At 48.7% G+C, this 19,997-nt stretch overlaps 1 protein-coding gene across 1 annotated transcript in view; it reads left to right on the top strand.

Annotated features, from left to right (window-relative positions):
- Positions 1-19,997, top strand: part of Pappa (pappalysin 1) — a 226,608-nt gene that overhangs the window by 179,267 nt on the left and 27,344 nt on the right. The window contains exons 16-18 of the mRNA XM_076843159.2: positions 6,991-7,201; positions 7,827-7,998; positions 15,863-16,010. Coding sequence (XP_076699274.2) covers positions 6,991-7,201; positions 7,827-7,998; positions 15,863-16,010 — 531 coding nt within the window. The remainder of the gene's footprint in view (positions 1-6,990; positions 7,202-7,826; positions 7,999-15,862; positions 16,011-19,997) is intronic.

The following is a 19,997-nucleotide window of genomic DNA, read 5'->3' as shown; positions in this document are numbered from 1 at the left end:
TCCTGCCTCAGCCTCCTGGGCCACTGGGATGACAGTCATGTGCCACTGCACATGTGAAGAAAGAAGGGCACCAATAGTTTCCCCTTGTTTTTCAGGAAGACCCACCCATGACCCCAAAAGGTTAGGAAGCCCTTATGGGCTTGAGTCCCTTAGAATGGTGACCATGGCTAACCCCTGTCATATTGCTGTCAGCAAGCCCCAGACCTGGAATAAGGTAAGAGCCACTGAAATGCTATTGCCTGGCTGGCTGGACGCATTGAAGAAAGAAAAAGACACCCCGAGACATGTTTCCTTTAAGAAGCAAATGAAAGGCCCAGAGATCTTACTAAAAAACTGCCCCCAAAGAAAGACAGGAAATCTATCTAGGGCACATCCTTCAACTCCTCTCAGTTTTAACCCAAGAAGATTTGAATAAAAAGTGATTAGACGTTTCATTTGAGCTACTATGAACATTTAGGTCAGAGAGAGGTGAAGAGACCGATGGAAATTGGATACATTCCAACTTTCGGGCCATCCAAGTCCATCGCTTGACCCCATTTGGCAGTGGGATGCAGGATATATTAATAACTGCAGGCTAGGAAATCACACTTCTCTCAATCAGAGGCCCTTGGGGGAAAGGAGGTGTATAAATTAGCATTGATTATTACAGCTTTCATTGTGGCTAATAATAATCCTTAATCAAGGTGATGCACACCCATCTGCCATGGCTTGCCTGCTGAGTAGAGTCAGGGGAGGGGACCCTGCTGGAGAGACGAGGCCTCAGGGGGACCATCACTCTGAGAGCTGTTGATCTCAACCCTGTTCCCTTGAGGATATGGGGAAGTACCTCTCTACTCCCCACCCCGACCCACTAGGACCAAGTTCGCTTGTCAGCATCGTGGGGTACACAGATTCCCCATTCTGAGGCTTCTGCTTGGATCTGCAGCAGCCGGGCTGATGAGCCTGTTAATGCCACCTCACTTGCCTCTTTTCACAAGCCAGGGAGCAGAGGGGTGATCAGAACAACTTTTTCCCTGTTATTTTGTTTGCTTCTTTATCTTCCCTTCTACCTCCCCTACCCTCTTGCTTTGAAGCATGGTTTAATCCAAAAGAGCGGTAGCTTTAGAATCACAAGTCCAAGGTTCTGTTTTGGGCTGTGCCCTTAACCAACTTTAGGAGAGCATTTTCACATCTGTGAGCCTTTGTATCCTCATTTATAAAATAAAGGCTTCCCAGAGCCCAGGTTGAAGGGCCAGATGGAAGATTAAAAGAGGTGGTGTGTATATGATGGCAGAGTGGAGAAAGGGCTGGAAAATTCTCATTGTCTCTAAAAAGCATCCATATAAAGACCTGAGCAGTGTACTCTCAGCCCCTCCCATTTTGTCCTATGGAGTCCTTATGCTAGGAAATAGGGGGACAAACTCCATTCTTCACATTCCTCCCACCCGTCACAGGGCTAGTGTCTTTAGACAAGCAGCCACCAACCCGGACAGCCTGCCGTGTACGGACTCAAAGAACCTTAGTGTCACCCAAACAGCACAGACCCACTTGTCCTTACATTCCAGATGAATTTTCCTCAAATGTCCTAAAATATCACTTGAATTCCAGCCTCTCTTTAAGATCTGTACGGAAAAGCCTGTGAGTGCGCGATCTTCAACTCACTTCCTTCCCGGGTTCTTTATCAAATGAGCACAGGCAGAACCTGCAGAAATGCGTGAGAGGAGAAGTCCTCCTAAATTCAGAAAGGACAACCTCGAGATCAAAATCATAAATGTTTAATTAAATGGCTAAAAATACAACATTACTCCCATCACCTAGTTAACCCCAACTCAACTCAACCGTGCTGGGTGCATTTAATATTTACTAGGGAGTGCAGCTCCTGAGGAAGCATGCCCCCTTCTTACCAAGATCTTTGTAAAAGGTCTGTTTCCTGCTCCTAGCTCGGGTTGACTTTTCTATCTCTATGTTGCCTATTTATCCTTACATTTGAAACAGCCTGTTGTTCACTAGTTTCTATAAGATTCCCAATCCCATGGAGCATTTTCTGATTTCTTAGGCTTTACTGAAGATGGGCATAGACTGAGTGGGCATACGGGTAGCCATGACCTACAGGGCCCAACATGGAACCCTGTTGCTTGCCCTAGTGAAGGAATCTAGTTTGTGCTTTTCTTTTGCCCTTCTCTGTCCCTGACTATGCAGAAGTGCCCAGCATTCCAGATTCCCTTCTTACTCCCGGGAAAGTTTCTTCATCAATTATCCCTGAAAATGGCTTCTTAGAACTTTTCTTTGTATGAAATATTTGGAATAATAAATGGGCCACCTTGGTAAATATATTTGAAAATGAGGGACCCCTATTGAACAGGCCAGGAAGAGGGTAAGGTGGGTGGAATCCTATTGTATGGCTAGTCCTTGATTCCAGGATGCCCACTGGTCTAAATTCCTGGTTCCATGAGATTTTTCTCTGGACAGCAGTTCTTCTTTGGCCATGCTCCTGGGTAGAAGCTCTACAGTGGGCTAAAGCCATCACATCGGGGTCCACAGACCTAGACTGAGTCCCAGCTTTAGTTTGCATGATGATTAGCAGGACCCTCTCACCTTAGTTTTCTCACTTACCGAATGGTGTGAGTGAGGGATTGGGTTAATAGGAGGATCAAGGAGATCCACCAGTCATGCTTCTTTGTCTACCTAGTGGACTCAGTTACAGATAGCCCTTGGCAGAACTCCTTTTAGAGATTTAGAAAAAAGAAAAGTGGGGAGGGATTAAACAATCAAAATGTAATCCCATTCACCCACGTTGGAGCTGAGAGCACGGCGTTCCTGAGAAAGCGATATGCTTTCTGGGAATGTCAGGCTCAACTCGAAAATAATCTTTAACTCACTGGGATTCCAGGAGGCTAAGAATGTGCTCGCAGAACTCTCATCAGCAGAGGATCGTATGCTTCTTTTGGTGCCTGGGCTTTTTCTGTTTTACTTCTTTCTGCCCTTCTCCAGCACCAAGGCTGGTGGAAGTTCCCAAGGACTGCTTTAGGGAATACAATCAGCCTGACATCCTTTGTTTCCCCATTTCCTGTCCTACCTGGCCCTCTCCTCCATCTGTGCCTCCTATCCTCAGTTTACCTTCTTCCCTACCTTCTGTTACCATCTGTTTCTTACCAAGAGCAATGAAATTGGATATCCCTTGCAAAACCACTGGTACCAGTCCCCTTATCCAGTTCAGCTCACTGCCTTCCTGATTTCTTCTGTGTAGTGCTCAGTAAGTATCCTTTCACATCCAAAAACATCAGCACTGAACAGGAATGCAGGTACAGCTTTAGTTTAAGGCCAGACAGGTTAAATGACGTGTCCAAGATCACAGTTAGATTCATGAAACATTATGCTGTAATGAATGGGAACTGAGGACCTACTATGTGCTTGGCAGAAGTCCAGGTTCTGGGAATAAAGAATGAGCAGGATACAGCCCTTGCCTTGTGATCCAGGCAGTGCCAGACGGTATAGCAAATGTTAAGGAAATCAGACTGAAGCTGTGATACTTCTCCCCTCGGAAAATGTTCTATGTTGATTTCAGTTCTTAATTGTTTTTGATTCACACATTATAATCAAATATACTTTCAGGAGTGAATGTGTTGTTTTGATATTTGTGTCCATTGTGTAATGAAATCAAGGTAACTGGCGTATCCATCACTTCAAACATTTATTTATCTTCTCTTTCTGGAGTGAACCTTCAAAATCTTTTCTTCTAGCTTCTTTGAAACATACAATATGGTATTGTTGACTGCTGTCACCCTGTGGTTCCATAGAACGCCAGAACTTATTTTCCTTAAAAGCACACCCAAAGAGACCTGGTTTTCTGGGTAATCTTTTCAATGAAAAAAAAAAAAAAAGCACTTCTCCTTTGACGTTGCTACCAGTTTACAATTTTTTTTTTACTGCTCACTAGAGATTGAAGTGTCCTTAAGCACATTTGTAGACCGGCTGAGCAAGATTTGTTTTCCTGACTTTAAAAGATGAGCAAGTGAAGATACAGGGACCCCAGACTCATGGGAACCTACTCTCTGATATCAACAGTCTTAGCCTCGCCTGGGAAGTCCAGACTCAGATGCACTTTTACTCTGTGATCCGAGTTGTGTTTCCAGGAAATGGGGTCAGGGTGAAGACAGGAGACACAAAATTCACAGGTCAATAAGGGTCTCTTCCAAAGCTAATTGCTACTATGGACAACTAGATCTCAGTTCTTCTGGGGAGCCCTGAGGGACGGTGTCGAATGCACCCAGCAATCAAAACTCTGACGACTGGCATGTTAATCCACCAGCTCCATCACCAGTTGAGCGCTGCTTTTGGAGGCATTAACTACTTGGCACTTTGAGTTTGCCCTGTGAATGGGCAGAGCACTCAAGCAGAGAGTTGCCAGAACAGTGAGCACCCTTCAGTACATAGAGGTCAATGTCAGGCATGAGGAAAGGATGCAGACTCCCTGCATCATGTCCTTCTTTCTTCAAATTCACTTGGTGGGTCCATGTTGTGGCAGCAGCGGGGGCTTGGAAATCCAGATTCTGTACAGCCCATTGTCTGCACCTCATGAGTTCCTTGTGGGGGTGGGGACATATCCATGGTCCTGAATCATAATCCTGTTAGGGTGGCTCTTCTTTTGACACTGCTGACTCCTATTTACACTCTCCCAGAATGGAGAGAGTTTACATTTCCTCTCTTGATGAGCAGTTTTTATTTTGTCTTGCCACAGAAGAACAATGACTCTCACTTCACAATTTAAAATTTGCATAGCTGATCCAGTGTACTGGGTAAGAGCTCCAATGCTTTGTCCACAGATATTTTATCCCTCTTGAGCAATTTGGAAAGTGCTTACTCCCCGTATCTTGTATAGTTCCCTTCTCACTAGGCTTATGTCATGCCTGGGTGCTCCAAAGCACTGACCAACCCAATTCCAAAAGCAGCACAAAGAGAAGTTTGTAGTTACAAGTGTTCTGGAAGCTTCTCTGCTTCTGTGGAAGTCAAATGAAATCACCCTGCCATATCATTTACTCTTTTTTGGATGGGTACTGGGTATTGAAATCAGGGACACTCAATGACAGAGCCACATCACTAGCCCTATTTTTTTGTGTGTGTATTTTATTCAGAGACAGGTTCTCATTGAGTTGCTTAGTGCCTCTTTTTTTCTGAGGCTGGCTTTGAACTCAAAAGCCTCCTATCTCAGCCTCTGGAAACCCCTGGGATTACAGGCGTGCACCTCTGTGCCTGGCTCCTTTACTCTTCTTACATGATGGGAAGGTATCCGTAGTGGGCAGGACCACAGTTTATCAATGTAGTGCTTTTTGTGGGTTTTGCAGACCTTGAGTTGTCTTGTTCTTATGAGAGGAATTGTATTTACAAGGGAGGAAATAGAAGGAAATGAATGTTGCTAGGAAAAGCAGAGGGGCCAACTTCTCATTGCAAATCACTCTCTCCCTTTTCTACTTTATTTTTCTCCATAGTCCTCGCCACCCTCTAACACAATAAGTCATCTACTTTTTTAGTATGATTTATTGCATCTCTTCCTGTCTCCTTAGATTATAAGCTCCAAAGGGCAGGGTTATTTTTTTCTGTTTGTTTTATTTTGTTTTGGTCACTGCTTTGCCCCCAATTTATAAAAGCATCTGGCACATAGCCAACACTGAACAGATGCCTGTTGAACGAACTAAGGATTCTGTGCAGCTCACATGCTCCTTTCAAACCTGCTAGGGAAGGTGAAAGCGTAAGGAGGAGGGAAGGAGAGAGGAAGTGAAGCAAGAAGGACATCAACAGCACTTTTCATGACTGTCAGTGCATTTGATCTTTTCAGCATCAGAAAGCAACTGTTTACTTTCCACGGTTAGGAAAGTTGAAGTGGGCTTTCCCAGAATGGAAAATAAGGGCTCTGCTGAGCATATATAGCCAACTTCCCATTAAAAACAACCATCCCTTTGATTAGACAAAATTAATGTTGAACCCGAGTTTTGTCTTTTCCTATAGAGGTTGTAACACAAGCTAAGAAGTCCAGTCACCTTGTTCTCCGAGTTTCCATTTCCAAGTGAAAATGGTCACACTAAAACCCACTGTTGATTATGAGAACAAAAAAGAATGCCTAGGAGAATCATTCAGTGCGCAGTGACTGCTCAGTAAATGTCAGTCTCCTCCCTGTCACTCCACCCCTCCAGCCTTCAAATCCCAGGCTTCCAGCCCTGGTTGTCAACACCATTCACTAATAGCCAGGAAGCAGGGGGAGTTCCACGGAGAAACACGTTTCAGGTCCTCCTGTAATTGTCCTAGGGAGTCTCAGGCAGGCTGAGCTTTGATAATACATGAGCTGGCAGTGAGGAGCCTCACTGCTGTGTATTACTTCTCTTTGCAAAGTTCCCCATGAGGCCAGCATCGTGGTGGCGATCAGCACTCTGTCCACGCTGGCACGGGCTGAGAGGAAGTGCTGTTCTCTCAGCTGCCTTGGCAGAGCTTCACTGAGCGCCGGGGCCCGACAGAAAGTCAAACCTCCTGATAACACAATGCTGTCACTTCCAGGCACCAGCCGGCCAGAACAGATTCTGGGGCCCAGGCCTCAGGGGAGTGGTACACAGCACACTGATAGCAGATCTTGGAGTAAGTTCTGAGAGGAGTGCATGCTGTCAACTGTTAGAAGGCAAGTCCTTCACCTCTGGGGAAGGATGCCCAGGAAAGGGAGAGAGAGAGGAGGGATTGCAAAAGCCTCTTTCCGGTGTAGCGCGAGAGGTTGAGAGTCAGGCCTCGGAAGCCTTGGAGTTTAACTCACTGCAGGTACAGGGTGATCATCTCCTCCAGTTGGAGCCTCCTCTCCTTCACGGCAGCTCTCTTGAGCTCCCTTGGGTCCTCAGTTATAGGTGGAAGGAACTGGAATTCCATATCAGGGATCCTCTGGGCCATCAAGCTGGCTAAAATCCAGGTAGCCAGAGCATTAGCTCAACGCTCAGGGATTCCTCTCGGCTACCTCTGCCTCTCTGTGTGCTCCAGGCAACAACAGCTTCCTGACCTGCATGGAGGATGGGCTGTGGTCCTTCCCAGAGGCCCTGTGTGAGCTCATGTGCCTGGCTCCACCCCCGGTGCCCAACGCAGACCTCCAGACGGCCCGGTGCCGAGAGAACAAGCACAAAGTGGGCTCCTTCTGCAAGTACAAGTGTAAACCAGGATACCACGTGCCCGGCTCCTCTCGGAAGTCAAAGAAGTAAGTGTACCCAGGAAAATCCCCAAGGGATCAGGGGAGGAGCAGAAGCAGACCGGCTGCCCAATGGGAAGGACCCGCTCATTGCTCTGCAGGAGCCAGTACCTACCCCCGAGTCATGGCCACTGGGTTATTCCAGCCGGGCTGCAGAGTGGTTAGGTGGTCTCAGGCAAGTGCCTTCCCTTCTCCAGCCTCCATTTTTCAGTGGCAAGATAAGGATGGAGGTACCAGTCACCCCGTAAGGTGGGTGTGAGGAGTCAAGGAGGCTGTGTGCCAGGTGCTTGCCAAGTGCTTTTCACATAGCAGTTGTTCAATAAATAGTGGGAGTGGGTGTCATCGTTGTGCCAGCACCCATCAAAACACTTGGGGAGAAAGGGAGAGAAAGGGGCACGTGGAGCTTGAGTTTTATCACACGAAGCTGAGAAAGCCTGAGGGTCCTGCCTGCCTCCTATGAAGGGCTTCTGTGAATGGGGTTTCCTTTATCTTTGTACATGCCCCACCACCCAATGGGTCAGGCAGGGAATCAAGATTAGGGAGAGAGATGTGAGGCCACCCCCTGGTGTTGGGAAGGGCATGGAGCTAGCCACCTGGTCCTTGCGATGTCTCTTCTGTCATCTCTTTCTTAAAGACGGGCCTTCAAGACTCAGTGTACCCAGGATGGCAGCTGGCAGGAGAGCGCTTGTGTTCCTGTGACCTGTGACCCGCCTCCACCCAAATTCCACGGGCTTTACCAGTGCACCAATGGCTTCCAGTTCAACAGCGAGTGTAGGATCAAGTGCGAAGACAGTGACGCCTCCCAGGTAAGCCTCGTGGAAAACTGAGATCCATCCCGCAACCATCTCCTCTCTGCTGACCAAAGATCCACCTGACCCTCCACACCCCCTTCTCCGGCACCCTGTCTGCCCAGGCCTGGCGTGTACAAGGCCAGCATCGCCACCGTGGGAGTGACCAACTATCTCCCCTGGTAATCTCTCCCCAGATTCATTTCTCATCTTACAACACTGTTTTATTTGTTCAAAGATTCTTAGCTGAAAATCTTTTTTAGCGCCAGAGGAAGTCTCCTGTGGAATCCTGAAGTATGAAACTGAGGAGTGAAGTTTTTCTGATAGGAGGGACCAGGGCCGTTGCCGTACCATGGCCTCCTACATCGGTGCCTGGTGCATTTACGGTCACTAGAGCATCACTGTCTGTAGACATCTGTTGTCTCCTGAGGCACAGAGAGAGAGGGACCAAAGCAGGGCCAGCAGTGCTGTTTGTGAATCCTGGGGAAGAAGGGGACACAGTGCAGTTCGTCCTTGCCAGGCTCCTCTGGTCTCTCTTGGTCTTTGCTAGTCTGAGCCTCCACTCACCGGGGGCTGCCTGAGCAGCATCTTTGACTCCTCTTTCTCCTTCTCCCTCATCCAGGCCATTCCCAAGCCCTGCCCATTGTCCCTCCAGAGCATCTCTCAAAGCTCTTCTTGTCCGTTCCCGACAACACCCCCTTAACCTGGGCCACCATCACCTCTTTCCCAGGCCACCTTGAGCATCTTGTTCATTCCCCTTCTGATGATGACGTCACTCTGCTTATAGCCCTTCAGGAGCCAGAACCCTCTGTCCTTGGGGGTAAGATCCCAGCTCCTTGGGCAGGCTGCAGACCCTCCCCAATAGGACAGATCTCCCCTCCCTCCTCTGCATGGTCTGCCTTAACCAGATCTCTCGCCCCTTCCAACTGTCGTCCTACTCACCATGCTCCATGCTTCAGCCCAGGCACTATTCCTCCCACAGCCCTTTCTCTTCTGTTTGGGGGCTCAGTGCTCCTCATGGGGTTCCCCCTTCACAGCACTGGCCACAGGACATTATCATCGTCTGCTTTCATTTCTCTTTCCCACACCAGACTGTGAAATCCTCCCCTGCTCCTTTAACTTCGCAGCACCTTCAGCACTTAGGACAGTACCAGGCTCCTAGTAGGTACCCAACAAGTGACAGTTGAATTAAGGTCACGAGAAAGGGATGAAATAAACGTGGAAACCATATCCTCTCATATTTGAGTAAGTCAGAAATCAGAGAGGTTGACTCAACACCCAAGGTAGCCCAGCTGGTATCAGTTGAGGCAGAGCCCAGTTGCCCTCAGCCAGTCTGGGTCCAGCAGGCGGCACCTGATGAGCCTTGGCAGCACACACTCCCCAGCTTTGGTACACACTTGTGCAAGCTGTACACACTCAGGGGAACACTCCCACCCTTGTCTGTCAGGGCAGCAGGAACCAGTGCTGGAACCAGTAGAGGCCAGAGGCTACTGTGGCCTCTCGCAGGCCAATCAGCTTCTCTCACGCTCCCTTACATAAACCTGTTGCTAACCGTTACCCAAACTGCTGAGTCAAATGATATTCTGGCCGTGTTCGTGTTATCAAACTGAAACTCAGTCGGCCTGGGTCCTGCCAAGTAACTTTCATGGCCAGTTTGTATTTAAAGGAGAGGGAAAATGTAAATTTATCAGGCCACTCGAGTGGTTCTGTTTGGCGGAGGGTGGAGAGGCTAGACGGCCGAGCAGAGTATTGCTTGTCGGCTTGAAGGGTGAGGGCGTCCGTGCCAAATGGGCTCCTAATACAATTGACATGTCTAGTTTGTACTGAAAATGGATTTCCTCTTCCCTCAGACCAGAGGCCTGAGAGCCAAAGCTGGTATTCACCTCAGATCCCCTCTCCCTGCCTGTAAACAGAAGAAACGTATGGCCCAGAGCATCTCGAATGGAACAGCTTGTAAAGTGCAGAAATTCCGAGCTTTCCAAACAAGTTCCAGACCCTGGCAGGAAAGGACGGGGACTACTCTAGGGAAAGACTCACACACTCCCTCCCACCGCCACTAAAAGCAAAGTGATAAATAAAACCTCCATTTATTCCATGGGAGCCAGAAAGATGGTGGATCTGGAACCTGAGTTAGGATCCCGGCTTCACCGCTAGCAGCTGGAGGGCCAGTTACTTATCTTTTGAGCTTTGGTTTCCTTGGTTTCCGCGTGCAGGTTACTACCTACTTCATAGTGTACTTGGGAGGACTAAGCAGGCAGTGAAAGTAGGGTGTGGCTAGGGGTACCCTTAGAGTTCTGCTCTGTACAACCCGCAGCACCCTCTGTGTTGGCCCCTGGGAAGACACAAAAGAACTCACCTGCCTTTGAGGTCATTCTGGAGCAGATAATCCCTGATGTGAGAAAACAAAGGCAAGACTGAAACATAGCCCCCTGCTGGCGGACTCCAGAAAGTTAGAGACAGGGGCACTTACCATGCGAAAGGCCAGATGTGGTGTGGGGAGACCTGTGTGAGCCATGGGGAAACCTGGCCTCTTGCCCAAATAAATCTGTAGAATAAAATGGTCCACTAGTCCCGCTAGACCAGCCCTGCCCAGTAGAACTTTCTGCTGTGGTCAATCTGTGGCACATCACTTGCCCCCATGTGGCTTCTGAAAAGCGGACACATGCTTACCATGACCGAGCAACTCAATATTAAGTTCCATTTCATTTTAATCAATTCAAAATTACATGTAAACAGCTACAGTTATACTTAGGGTATTGCACTGTTCAGCTCTAGCATTTGTATGTTCTGGTCCCTCTAAATCAAGACAGAGAACTTTAGTAATAACGACTATTTCTTTTAGTGTTCTGTGAGTGCCGAGCCACTGTTGAAGATTCTTATTTTGATAACGCATGATAAACTTGAAAAAAGAAACGGCATTCCCATTTTGTAGATGAGGAGGCTCAGTTCTTGTCCACGTTCTGAGATAATAAGGGGTATTCCACTCCATGGTCCTGCTTGTCCCTTTGTTCCTAAACACTTCCAGGGCAGGCTGGTGGCAAAGGGCCGGGATTCCATCCCCAGGCAGCTGGGACAAAGTGCTAATTGTCTCAGAGTTAATCCAGCTCCAAGGCCCCTGGGTCTGAGGTGATAAAGCAGGCACAACCCCTCAAATTCACTGGGGGTTTTGCAGGTGACTAGCGGAGGGGCCAGCCCTGACCTGGGATAGAGTCTCTGGGAGATGCACGCAGCAGGACAGGACACAGGCCAGCAGAGCCTGGTGGACCAAGCAGGGCCCTTGGTGATGGGTTTTAGCAACTCAGCAGCAGCAAGAGAGGAAGGTGGGAGCGCGATCCACAGCACCTCAGTTCCTCACAAGGGTCGGAGAGTAGCCATGCAGAGCTGGCCCCTGTCTTTATGGTCTTTCCTGTGGACACAGCATGGGTCTCACAGAGGATTTGATGATGCTGAGGATCCAATCTGGGAAGACCAGAGACCACTGCTGTGGGTGCTGTCAGGAAACTGAACCGACGGCATGGGTTTGGCTCCAAACACACAATTCTGCGTGCTAAAGTAGAATCTCACAGAGCACTGAGCATTCTTCACCAAAACAGTTTGCCTCTTTGTGGGTACAGTGCCTTGGCAAGTAGGGGCAGCATCTCATTTCAGGGTTGTTAAATGTGTGCCCACACACCCTGTGCTGCCCATAAATAGAGTTCAGCTGGACCCCCACTGCCACCCCTAGAAGGGGCCACTGAAGCCTAGAGAGGAGAAGAGACTTACCCTGAGTTGCACAAGTTATTGGAAGAGTCAGGCCTCAAGCTAGATCTCTGTACCACAATGTGGCGCAAGACGCCGTTTCTGCCCGTCTTCATTACTGGGGCTTCCTGTCACCCCTGGACTTGACAGGAACTAGAGGAAAATGACCACCAGCATCTGGCACTTGGTGAACACTCACTCCATGCCAGTCACTGAGCCAAGTGCTTCACAGTGATGGCTTCAGTAAGCACCTCAGCCACATGCGGCATCCACGCTGTTTCTTGCTATCGGGCTCCACTGTCACCACATTTCCCTCTGCCATTATTATTTTGCTGATTTTTATTTAATCCAGGGGAGGCAGCCTCATTCTCCTTCTGCTCTCCTTCACCCTCCATGGTAGTAGAGGCACCCAGAGGTCAGTGCCGTGCATTGGCCACCCCTAGACCCAGTTGCCTCCTCTTTCTGGCTCTTGCAATTTCTAAACCATATTGTTGCTTGGCCTGATTCTGGAGTTCCCTTCAAGACAGACCAGTGAAGTAGTCCTGAGCATCCACTGATGCTCACCCCAGGGTTTGCCTTAGACTTTAAACATATTACACAAACTGACTCCTCAGTCCTCATGGTGACTCCTGGGTAGGGGACTTCAGGTCCATTGAACAGTCCAGGAAATTGAGGGACAGGCAGATAAGGAGCTTGCCAAAGTTCACACAGCTGGGAAGTTGCAGAACTGGCTTCTGAACCTAGGCAGTGTAAGTCCATGTTCTTGACCATTCCACTGGCATGGTGCAAAAGCTATCACTTTTTCATTCTGTTTCTGAGCCTCGGTTTTCAAATCTGTAGAAAGGAGATGATTTCTGTTCTACTGGATTTATTAAATGATTTTGGCATATAATAGGTATTTAAAATAGAATTCTTAAAGTGCCTTTTGCTCTCTGTGGATCCAAGTGGTTAAAGATATGGAGGCACCAAGAGCATACCATGTGATTTTTACAGACAGGTGCATGGGCACAGAGAGGTGAACTGTTTTGGTGAAGAATGCTCAATGCTCTTGTGAGATTTTTGTCTTAGCATGCAGAATTGTGTGTTTGGAGCCAAATCCATGCCATTGGTTCAGTTCTCTGACAGCACCCACAGCAGTGGTCTCTGGTCTTCCCAGATTGGATCCTCAGCATCATCAAATCCCCTGTGGTCAAATTCAACTCAGTGGTCAGCAAGAATCTACTGTGTAGCAGGCGGTGGGCAAGTGTTGAGCACATCAAGATATAGTTCCAAGGAAGGATATAAACACCTAGAGACCCCAAGGTGTCTGCTGTGTAGGAGCACAAGCAAAGGTGCGGGTGTGGGGGGAACAAGAGAGGTAATTTTTGCAGGGTTAACTTTTCTGGAAGGGAGGATATGCGCTTAGCAGTAGGCACGGCTGGAAGTGTGCTCCAGGTTCCATTGTGGAAGCCCTGAATGTTGGCCCACAAGACTGTCTTATTCTGAAGGCTAAGATAGCCTAGCAGAGGGTTGCTGTGATTTTTAAGGCAGATATAACAGCAGAAAGTGCCAGATGAACCAGACATACACACAGAGTAAGCGAGCAAGCAAGAGAAAGAAAGACAGACAGACTGGAGGCAGCAAGACCAGTGCTTTCTGCTTGCACCTTCTATGGTGAGGCCTCCCCTGTTTGCATCTCCCTGAGCAGATTCCAGCTAGTTCTAATATAGTCTCTGCTGCAAATCCTGCTCTCCAGCCAGCTCTGGCCCATGTAGTGCTGAGGTCTGCAGCCCTACAGGGGCTAGAGGCCAAATGCATCATAGGCCCAGGCCAAGGCTCCAGGAAATTGGGGTCAATTTCCTACTCCCTCGAGGGCCCAGCAGAATCATGGGGCCTGGAGCCTGGGGCTCCAAAAGGGAGAGTCTAGGTTCTCTAAAGCCACATGAAGCTGCATAAATTTGCCATAAGCCTACACAGAACCACTGAGAGGGACTCTGCTGATTGCCCCGCAGCTTGGGAGAGGCCAACTTCTCCCATGGCCAGAGGGGCTTCTACTACAACTGCACCCTCTCCTGCTGGCCCAGGCGAGACCCAGAGAAGAGGCCCCCTTTCTGTTCTGAATCCTGTCTCCTTGCAGCTGTTTTCTCAGACAGGGAAGCTTCCGTCCACATCAGCCCTTTCAAAGAGTTTATTCATGTCTCTATGCACTCACTTTTTCTGCATTTATTCCCACACTTCTTTGTTTACTCACCTATGCATTTATTCCCTCAATTATGCATTCATGTATTTTCCTGTTTATTAGAAAAATATTTCATTTCATCCCTCTCCACTTATTCGCCCCATCTTTGGTTAAAAATCCAGTTCCAGATGAACAAAATATCTGTTGAGTGATATGTGAGTGGACTGAAGGGCCGGACATTGTAGAAGCCCTGAGGACACAGGGCCAAGTAGGGTACCATCTTTGGCCTTGAGGAGTTCGTTAGCTAGTGGGGGAACCATACCAAACCAGGAGATGACACTGTGTCAGAGGTACTGAGGTAGTGCACTGTGCAGAATTGGGGTAGAATTATGGCAGACAGGGTCCCCATAGATAAGGTGTTTGCCAGGTGGACAGGGAGATAGGGGCATAGAGGATCAAAAAGCATGTGCACACACACACACACACACACACACACACACACACACAAATAATAGAAAGCACAATACGTGGCCTTCTGGACTGCAGGTAGTGGAAACTGGCCTTCAGGGTGCTAAGGAGGACCTTGAGGGAGAGCACTAGGAAGAAGTGAGCTGGGAGGGCCCTGGAGGGCAGAGAAGGAATATGAATGAAAGCTCAAGGTTACCATGTTGAGGCTCTCATCTTATTACAGGAGAGGGAGAGCATGTACAGCTTATTCTGAAATCTTTTTCAAGAAAGACCCCATGTGAAGAAACCATCCTGACCCCTCCATTCCTTGGGGACACAGAATTCCTTAAGTTGGTTCCAGAGCCCACACCTCATCTGCTTTTCTTCCTCCCCTGAATCACAGACCCGCAACTCCACCAGGCTCTGCTGTGCCCACCTTACCTGGCATTTCCACATGCCCATCTTCCAGCATGTTCTTTGATTCCTGAATTCTTCCCATCCTTGCACTCTCTTTTCCGTGTACCACCTCCTCTAAGAGGCCTTCCCTGGTTGTACACTCAACACCAGTTGCCTTTCCCCAAGTACTCACAGCTCCAGGGGCCCTCTGTGTCACTGAGCACAGTTACAGGGACATGGCCAGCTGTTCCCATGCCCACCTTTCCACCAGCTCCCTGGGCAGATAGTGGTCCCCTATGTTTTTACCCTACAGAGCTGGGCAGAGAGTAGGACTATTCCTTGAATTTGGTGGCAGTTCTCAAATACCTACAAAGGAAGAACCACCCACTGGAATCCTGGAGGTTGGAAGGGGCTTGAAGAAGGGCCTGTCTGCTGCATTTGCCTAATATTTTGTAGATTGAGGGACAATACGTTGCCTATTTAAAAAAGGTGTGGGCAGGTGACAACTAGAAGTAGCCCCACACCCTTCTTTTGGTGCTATTACTGCTGGAAATGAAGGACAGGGGAAAGGAGAGACAGGGAGAGGAGGAAGAGAAGGAAAAGGGAGGGAGGGAGGGAGGGAGGCCACGGAAGGCAAAGCTTCTAGCTAGGCTGGGATGACCCAGCGAATGCCAGGCAGAACCCTGACGTAGGATGCTTTCTCACAGGCCAAGAGAAACCAAGCTTTGATAAATCTGCCAAGACACTCTCTCTCACTGGCTCAAAAAGTAGGGGAGCTAGTGGACTCCCACCATCTCGATTTTATAAAAAAGACAACAAAATCAATAGTACAAATCCAAGCACAATGGCTTAGATTGAAATTTCTAAAAGATCACTGTGCTCAGATCTTGGGAAACCTGGAGTTACATTGTCTAGAAAGCTTGGAGCAAGTTCCTTCCTGTTTAGAGTTCTCAGATTCTCCATCTTTAAAATGGAGATATTAACTGTCCCTCTCTTTCAGGATGACTGAGGGCCAGCCCCTGTTAAGAAATCGTTTTGGAACACTTTCAGCCCTGTGGGAAATGAGACTTTGGTTTCTTTGTTCTCTGAGAGGTTTGTCCTATGGGTAGTTGGGGTCCCTGACTCTGTACCTGTGCTGTTCAGGGACGCGGGAGTAACATCATCCACTGCCGGAAAGATGGCACCTGGAGTGGTTCCTTCCATGTCTGCCAGGAGATGCAAGGCCAGTGCTCAGCCCCGACCCAGCTCAACAGCAACCTCAAACTGCAGTGCCCCGACGGCTTCGCCATAGGTATGATGGGCCGATAAGGGGAGCAGTGGGAGGCTGAGTCCTCCCGGGAACTGAGTGCCTGGGTGGGTCACCGGGCAGCTCTCCATGTGAGAGCCTGCATGGGCATCAGGAAAACAGTGAATGAGACCAGACTCTGACCTCCCAAAAGGAGGTCAGAGACAGGGCATTGGTGAAGTCATGGCAGATGGATGGGCAGAGTCAACAGCAGAGAAACCTGCTGTATGCCAAGTAGGGGCTTCTGAAGGAAGGGATGCTTACCCAGAGATTTGAAAGAGCCTGCCAGGTAAGAAAGAGCATCCAGAAACCATGGGACCAAGGGGCAGGAGATATGAGAGTACATATCATGTCTAGGGAAATTATAGGAAGCCTGTGTACCTGCTTTCATTGTAACTCTTAAAATTTGTTCCACACTAAATGTCAGTGAGCACCTGCCATGGGGTCAGACCCTGGGTCAAGGACTTAAAGGGCATCATTTCCTCTCCTCTCAATAACGTTAGCAGATGAGACAGTTGAACCTGGAGAGGCAATGAAATGTGCCCCCAAGTCCTGAGACCTGGCCTCCTCAAAGCCTGGCTCCTTTCCATGATATCTGGGATGCCTCCCAGGGAAGATAATCAGCATTTTCAAGTTACTGTTTGTGCAGTGAGAGGCCACTTTGAGAAATGCACAGTGAAGGATTCAACCTGGGACCCGATGATGCCAGGGATTCTCTGGTTGAAACCAGGAATCTGGACAGGGGCATCCATCACCAGCTGTACGACGTTGCCGAGAACTCGGAGCCCATGGAGCCTGACCTCATTCCAGGGCAGTGATGCTGACCTCTTGATCTGATTCCCTAATTGACCATGATGAAAAACCCAGGGAATCGAATGTCTTTTCTCATGGCCAGGGTGATTTATGGGGAAGTTGCCAGAGTTCTCTTGGGCAGAGGTTATCTGAGTATCCACAGAGGCAACATCTTTAACTGGCATGCTGGCAGTCGTCACGGCATTTCAGGAATCAAGGATTGTGGTTGGAGAGTGGAGACCCTTGGGGCACTGTCCACCTCCTCAGAGGGCAGAAGTTCTTCATCTAAATGTGGGATAGGAATCAGCATTTCTGTGTTTGCCTAGGGTAGTTGTTCTGCAAGCAACAGAAAACACCAAAGCACATGGATATGCTCTCTCTCTGATGGTTCAGAAGGAACTTTAAGATCTTACAAAGCCCGTTAATCCGAATGACCGTGACCAAGAGGGTTGTAGAGAGATGGGATCTTGTGGGGCCAGCCAAGATTGACATTCTTGTCTGTGCAACAGTTGCCTCCCTGGTGAGCAACAGTGGCTGCTGCATCCAGATGGGCATGCATGACACTGGACACGCATGGCTGTGATGGGGTCCCTGTCCCCAACGCAATCAGAATAGACCAGTGAATGATCATGCTTGTGACTGAAATTAAGAATCCCTGTGGGTAAAGTTCTGATTAATAACATTTCTTAAAAAAAAAAAAAAAACTAGAGAAGTAGATTCACTGTGTGTCTATACTTGGACACATTCAAATACATTCACACACCTATAAACATACACCACATGCATAAGTGCTTTGTAACCAAATGCAGCATCACACACACACACCCACACCATACAGTAAGTTCAGGCCCCACACCTGTAGATCATCCAAATATCACACAATTGTGTCAGAATTACGACTTCAAAGTTAATAATCAAGTTGTTCTATTTAATTGATATAATATCGTTAAGATTTTAAGGCTCCACACAAACACACACACACACACACACACAAAGCACATAATCTACACATAGCAAACACATACGCAGTACACAAGTACACATCTTTCAGGGCCATCAACACATTGTAGGCCCCCAAATATATCAAACGCACAAAGCTGCACAGAGCTCATGCACACATTTACACAAGTAGATGACACGGCCACATTGTGTGCATACTGTATTCACATGTTACAACCACATGCAAATGAACTCCAATGCCTGGCTCTCCACTCTCCTCAGAACTGTCTAGAGAGAGAGGAAGGGGTGTGTGTCAGGGCAGGATTCCTTTACCACTGAGCTTTTTCAAGGTCCAAGCAGAAAGAGAAAGAAATCTGTATGACATTGGAAAACAAACGGGTCCCAGAACTCATGGGACCTTAGATGCCCATCCTATGAACACAATATCCAGGAGGGTGACAGTACACAGGGACCCACGTGGAACTCAGGGAGACTGAGGAAGACAATGAGAAGGGAGGAAAGATGCCCCCTTCCCTTTTTTCTGGGCTCCCACAAAGCCCCTTGTCCAGCCCCCAGGCTGAGCACTGCCTGGGGAGAGCCCACCTGCCCAGGAACAGGGTTTTGATCAGAGACCTTATAAGCTTGTGTGCAGTGGTGGCGGGGGGGCTGGAAGGCACAGTCTGGAGTCACCCAGCCCAGCCTGGCCCTCCCAAGCAGCCTGGGGAGGCTCCCGTGGCAGATAGGAGCCTGTAGATGGCTGCTGCTGCCGGCGCGGCTGCTGCTGCCACTGGCCTGCCACCTCCTGCGCCTCCCGGGAAGGGGAGGCGGGGGCTCAGTGAGATCACCACTCTGTAATGATACCAATTATGGCTCATAGATCACAACACACAGCCTGGTCCTGAAGCCCAGGAGCCAGGCTTGGGGGAGGGGAGCAGAGAGAAAGGAGGGCGGGAAGGCAGGACTGCTGCAGAGGACAGCCAGGGCCCCCCGTGTGGACCCCATTTCCTCCTCTTCCCACAGCTTAGACAGCCTTTGTCTGTTGAGTGATGCATCTCAGAGGAAGCATTTCCCACAAGAATTTTATCATCACAGTCTGGTCTCATCTTTGCTCCCTAAAGCTCCTTTCAGACTGGTCTCATGACAAAACATACACCCCTGATTCTCCCCAAGTATCTGACTCTCGCCCCCTTTCATCTTCTTGTGTCCCCCACCCCATTTCTTTCCTCTCCTCTGTGCTCTTCTACTGTCTCCCTCGCTGTTCTGTGTGTGGCCACACCTTGTCCTTTGCAGGGCCTGTGGCTTTGTAACCTACAAAAGGGGTATAAGGACACCTGTGTCCCAGGGCTGGAGCTTCTAGGGACTGAAGTGAAAACCATTAGGAAAGTGAAGCCATTAGGAAAACCACCTAATGGTTGGGGGGCGGGGGTCCCCATATTTAAATGGATGTGTTTTATGGGTCGTGGAGAGATTATGTACATATATGCATGTAAGCATGTGCGTGCTTTACATACGTATGTATGTGCTCACACACTCACATTATCTACATGTGGGAGGAGGGGTTCAGAAAGGCCAATTAAATAGAATATTGAAAGAAAAGACTTGGCTCACTCTCAGCGACTGTTTAGTGTTCAGAGGGTTGTTTTGGCACCAGGGCAGAGAGGTGACCTCCTCAGTGTCTGGTCAGATTCTGACAGGGCAGTTCTTGCCCACATGGATAAGGACCCTTTTGGAGTCCTGGGAACATCCAATGGGATAAGCTTTATTTTCAGGAGACGACAGAGCCTGGGAGGTCCTACTGGAAAAAGAATGAGCCAAGTCATAGCCGACCTGCCAACCCACAGCCTGAAGGTCAACCGTCTTCCCCCAGAAATCCCTGGACGAGGCACTTCTGTGTACTAAACCTGTCCCTGTTAATCATCCTTCCTGCCATTGACTCATCACCTGATTCATTTTCTATTCCTTTATCCATTGAATCTGTCATTTACCCACTCACGCATGCAGGTATGCACTCACTTCCTCCTTCCTAAGATACCTAAACACCTATCCCTCACTCCTCCATCCATTCATGCACGCATTTCCTCGTCCATTGATGCACTCACTCACTCATTTAGTCTGTCACTCATTCCAGGCTCTGAGCATAGAATGGGGAACGTGGACAGTGCTGACCCCATGGAGTTACAGTCGATCAGGAAGGAAAACTATTGATATAACACTCGTTGAACAAATGAGAAATGGCAATGTGACAAATGGATGATGGGTGCT

This window comes from Callospermophilus lateralis, chromosome 2 (genome assembly GCF_048772815.1).
Source record: "Callospermophilus lateralis isolate mCalLat2 chromosome 2, mCalLat2.hap1, whole genome shotgun sequence".
Taxonomy (NCBI): domain Eukaryota; kingdom Metazoa; phylum Chordata; class Mammalia; order Rodentia; family Sciuridae; genus Callospermophilus; species Callospermophilus lateralis.
This window is presented reverse-complemented; position numbering and strand designations above follow the sequence as displayed.